This window comes from Enhydra lutris, unplaced genomic scaffold (assembly GCF_002288905.1).
Source record: "Enhydra lutris kenyoni isolate GAN:26980312 unplaced genomic scaffold, ASM228890v2 scaffoldscaffold854, whole genome shotgun sequence".
In the NCBI taxonomy this organism is placed as follows: Eukaryota; Metazoa; Chordata; class Mammalia; order Carnivora; family Mustelidae; genus Enhydra; species Enhydra lutris.
The window spans coordinates 3588-9098 of NW_019154938.1; the positions used below are offsets into that span (position 1 = coordinate 3588).

General features: G+C 43.0%; 1 protein-coding gene across 1 annotated transcript; it reads right to left on the reverse strand.

Annotated features, from left to right (window-relative positions):
• Window positions 1-1620: 1620 nt before the first annotated feature.
• LOC111140400 (butyrophilin subfamily 1 member A1-like) lies at window positions 1621-2735 on the reverse strand (the record flags this gene model as incomplete). The annotated part of the gene is made up of 2 exons (XM_022492662.1): window positions 1621-2294; window positions 2709-2735. Coding segments are annotated over 2 exons (701 nt in total), but the record flags the coding sequence as incomplete, so codon positions are not given.
• Window positions 2736-5511: the final 2776 nt, after the last annotated feature.

The window sequence follows — 5511 nt, forward strand, 5'->3', positions numbered from 1 at the left end:
GGCAAATGGAGGCAAAGTTTGGCTGGAGGCCTTTTGCCGCTAGAGTGTCTGGTCCCCAGGCCTCTCCTTTCTCCTATGAAGGTGTCTGGAGTAATCTTTTCATTCACCATCTCAGGGTTTGCTGGCCAAACCCAACACTGCACTGACAAAGGCAGTGCCAAATGTGCCACATGGCAAAAATGAAACGTTTATGACATCCAGTATCAACAAGTAGGGCACATACAGGGTAGATTTGAATCAAAAGACAATGAATTGATAAGGGGCAGTTTTCACACTTTTAGTTCCTCAACTTCCACATAAACCATTTACTCACATTGGAACTTCTATATAACAAAACAACAACTCCACATTTTCACCCATCTACAGGGCTATACTTAAAAGTGAAAAAGTTCTCACTCTTTCCCCAAAATGGAATAAACAGGCAGTCTCAGGCATTGAATCAGTTATATTTACTCCTTAAGTCCAGCCACACTCATTTGACTAATCTGTTACCTAGAGACTACATTTGAAATATTACCATGGACAACTTGCATAAAATCACACTGGTAAGAAGGGAGAAGGAAAATAGATAATTAATACAAATGACACATCTACATGACAAGATAGAAAAATATGCAAAGGGACTCCAGTCCTTTTCCTATTTTTGGTCACAGGCAGGAATTGAGATCTGTGACTTCCTTCTTCCACTTCCAATTCTGTGTCTTCTCTTCTCACCCAGAACCACAACAGGTCGGTGTTCTCTACTTCAGGAGCCAACAAACCTTTATTCATCAAGGTCTGAGTCCTCAACAGTCTGGCTTCCTTCTGTTTCCTGTGGGTTCCATCCACCTTTACAATTGGACTAGAAGTACTGAGAAGCCATACATAGATATTGGAACTGTGCTCATGGTCAAAGCTTTCTGCAATTCACCCAGGGTCTGAAAACACTCATCTTCATTTACCTCTTTATTCTGGTAGCAGTTTTGTTCTTTCCAACTGCCGTTGACTCAGAAGGAAACCCATACTCTCATTTTTCCATTCCCTGAATTAATGCAGCACCAGTATTTCAGAAAAAAAAAATATTTACTAAGGTTCGTTAAGATAAGTATGTCTCATCCATTCCACAATAGGAAGCCTTTAAAATAAAATATTACACTCCACTCTTCTTCAAGTCCATTAGCCATACATTTCTTCAGAAATGTTCAGATGGACAATGTTTTTTAGTCAGAGTGCACATTTCCTAAATAGAGCAGGTAACCCACCTGTAGTCTCTGGGTTCATCTGCACAACTCAAACCATATAAAATAAACACCATTTAATTCTTCAGAGTAATTCAGACCTCATCTCATTTCATATCAAAACAATACAAAGATTCCATGAAATAATGTTCATGATCAAAAGAAACATGACTTCCAATAACAAAATTCAGCCAACCCCATTACAGCTGAAAAAGTCAACATTTATCTTCTAATACCTGAGCATAAGGCATGAACCGACTATTCTCATAACCTCACCCCAGCAGTCTATGCCCAGAAAAGAAGGGCAAGAGACCCAGTCATTCAGGACTAACTTCAGAGGCTATCACCCCTGGGACTCTGCAGCTCCAGGAAGAGCCACCATGAGGAATCTGGTGTTGGAGCATTATGGGGACATAGCTTCAGGACCACAGGGGAGTAATGGAGATTCAGCCCCTGGGAAATCACCATCAACACAACAGCCTGAACTGAACCCCTGCCCTGAGAGGCTCACAGGTTCCTCTGAAGAACAAGGAGGGTTGTCTGACCTCTGAAGAACAGGGGTCTGCACAGGCCCACCCACTCCAGAGCAGATGGTCAGGGACACATCTCCTGACCTCAACCTGAAGTATGGAAACAGAGTCCCGGAGGAGGAAGCGAGAGGGAAGGAGAAAAGGTGGGAACCATTAGTCATGTTGTAGAATGAGATATCCCCTTCCTTCAGGTCCAGGAAAACCCCTACTCTTTGGGGAACTGGCACAATGTGTTCTCCATTAGCAGGGAGGGAATAGAATTTATTATCATACATTGCCACAACCCAGAACCCCTTTTCTGGGCTTTCCTGGTACCAGCCTTTCCTCTCCACATCTCTCCTACAGACCCCCAGGGCCCACTCACTTCCTTCTGCATTCCTGATCTCCACCTCCCAGTAACAGCACTCTGATGTGATGCCTTCATGACCCAAGACACTATAGACTCCATCATCTGAGTGCTTGGGCAAGTCCTTGAATGTCACACTAGTCTTGTCATCAGAGACAGCAAGGCTGGAATGGGCAGACTCTGGATCCAGACTGACAGTCACTGCAGAGACAGTTACCAATCATTCAAGGACTTGTCCTACCACATAATAAGGCACACAACCACCACCCCACCCCCAGACACCTAGCTGCATGCAGGGAGGGCTAAACCTCATGAGATGAGAGCCTTTTGGCTCCAGCACACAACCTCTAACTGGAAGAAGTAAGCATAAGACTGATTTGGGGGTTAGACATGTCACAGGGCAATTGAGGGCCAGACAGAACTCCAACACTAAAGAATACCCATTTATATCCAGTATCAGCCACAGCCAGTAATCTCAGCTACATGACTTTCACCGCCCCATCCCACCCCACCACCATTGATGATGCCAGCATCTGTATCACCACAGCAAGCTGAAGGTGATGTCAGAAGCCATGGGATAGCAGTAGGAGCACCCAAACAACAGAAGTAACTCACAGGGCTGGTACTTCTCCTTCCGCCAATCTACAAGAAAACCACATTGCACAAATATGAACAGCAAATCAGAGACTTGAGGAGACTGTACAGATCAGTGTTGGTACCTATCTCTGAAATACACTGCACCGAGAGTTATAGGGAAAAATGTTTTGGAAGCATGCACCTGGTGAATTTATTTATCACTCACATTAATTCTCTCTCTCTCACACTCTCTCTGTCTCTCTCTCTGTCCTCTCTGACACACACACACACACATGCACACATTCTCTCTCATACACCCACAGCCATCGTGCTACACTGTTCCCACGAAACCCAAGCCATAAAGCTTAACACCACTGAGAGACTGGGTACTGACCTAAAAAGAAGGCTCTTTGCACAAATTTCATTATCAAAGTAAGATTTCTCAATCCCTAGTCACACATCCGTCCTGAAAACTAAGTTTTCTTTTGAGAAAGAACTGAGGAGACCAAAATTTCTGAGGCCTCCATTTATTTATAAAGAACTGGCTAAACTGAACTTGCAGGTTGACTCAAAATCACGGCAGGGGCAATACAACTGGGTGGAGCTGCACTTGGAGGATGACTCTCAGCCATAGGTGAGGAAAGCTCAGGACATGGCAACAGAGAAATCTTGCCCCATCAAGAGGTAATGGAGAAGATTCAAGGAAGGAGAGAGAGAAGTTCAAAGCAAGAAAGTAATGAATTTGCTTCCATTTATCATGGAGTATTGCAAGGAAAAATATCCCTGTGTGTAAGGGGAAACCCAAAAACTTTGGGTCTAGTCATCTGCTTCTCCTTATAGAGATCAAAAGCAAGGATACACCACACACGATCAGCCCCCAAATATGGCTGTGTCCTAGGCCCCAGAAACTGTGAATATGTTTTGGCAGAGAGGACTTTACAGATGTGAGTAAGATTAAGGAACTGGAGATATGAATGGGGCAGGGGTGGAATAACAATTTCTCCATAAACCTAGACGGAACCTCAAACCCAATTATCCTAAGGACTATATCAAGCTACCCTCTGTAAAGTGAGGTCCTGAAATGAGCAAGAGAAGAATACAGGGACCCTGTTCCTCAGTGATGCAAAGTATGAACTCCTCCAACCTTCATAAGACCCTGAAAAGTCTGCATGGTAAAGCTGTTACTTCCAATAGGACAGACTCCAGAACGAAATTAGAACAATTACAAAATATCACTTATTTGTAGAGCATAACAAATAACATGGAGGACAAGGGGAGATGGAGAGGAGAAGGGAGTTGAGGGAAATTGAAAGGGGAGGTGAACCATGAGAGACTATGGACTCTGAAAAACAACCTGAGGGTTTTGAAGGAGTGGGGGGTGAAAGGTTGAGGGAACCAGGTGGTGGGTATTAGGGAGGGCACAGATTGCATGGAGCACTGGGTGTGGTGCAAAAACAGTGAATACTGTTACGCTGAAAAGAAATAAATAATTTTTAAAAAAGGATTATAAAATAAGAATAGGATACTTTCTTGAATATTTGCCAACAACATGGGACCCCTATTCTCCCAGAGGTTTATTCAGGTAAAGTAGTATGTCCAGCTCTGTTGATTTGCTTATACCAACAGATCACATGAAGTGGGTGGACATGTCACATTTTGAGAAAAGGGAACTTTACTTGTTCTTCACTAAGACATTAGCTGACAGCAAACTCTACATTTCTATATGACAACTGACACAGATTAGCAAATAAGAGGAATCAAGCAGAGGAGAAGAAGAGGAGAAAGGGAGTTGGTGTTCTTTCTGAGACTCTACAGTGCACCCAGAGCTATGGTGTGCACTTCTGTGGACCAAGTGCACTCTTCACCTCATTTCCACAGCAAGCTGTTCATTAGAAATTATTCTTCCAATTTCATAAGATCAGATCAAACATTTGTTCATATCACATTATGAGCCCACCAATGTGAAAGTGTTGATTCTACTGTAAGGGTGTCTGTCCTTACAAAATAAAAAGAACATATATAAGTATACTTTAAAACACAGACATTTCAATCCAGCAGAGAATGGAGTGATTCTAAGAGAAGACTATTTAATCTACATTTTTAATTGATAAGTCCCAAGATTCAGTGAGGCTCTCTAAAGTTTTCCTCACACATCTGGTCCCCATAGACTCTTACACCCCTGACTCCCCCTTCTCTGTTCTCACAGGCTGTATCCCTCATCATAAATAGAAACAGCCAGGACAGAAAAGGCACATGTTATGGATTCAAATCAAAGGATTATTGGCCAAGATCCATAACCCACCCCAGTGCTAGAGGGTGCTCTGGATAAACTTTCATTGCATTAGCAACCCTAGAATCATACTCCTCCCCCCAGCTACTACAGGAAGGGTGAGATGGCCTCATTATCTGAAGCAAACCCAGTGAGAAAATTACTTCCAAACACCTTAAAATAAATATAAGTCTTTTCAGAAAACTCTCAAACACCTATCAAGGAGTTTATTGCTTTTTGCGCACCCAATAACTTGCATGTCCTTTGTGTACTTCCAACTCTAACCACCATGGCTGTCATTTGTGGTCTCTCGTCTACCTAAAGACACCCACAGTATCTCTTCTACCCTCAGCCACCCAAAGTTTCTCTGAGAGGAATCACAGGCTCTCTACTTTCCTTCTCATCTCCTCCTCTCTTCTCCAACCAGCTTTTCTTTCCCTGATTTACTCCCAAATTTTCTCTGGTAAACAATTTTCACTCCTCTGAGCTTCTCCTATTGCCATCCTCACACATTGCCCCTAATAAATCTAACCAGTACTGAGCCCATCAGGTAAACCCAGAATTCTCCTAAAA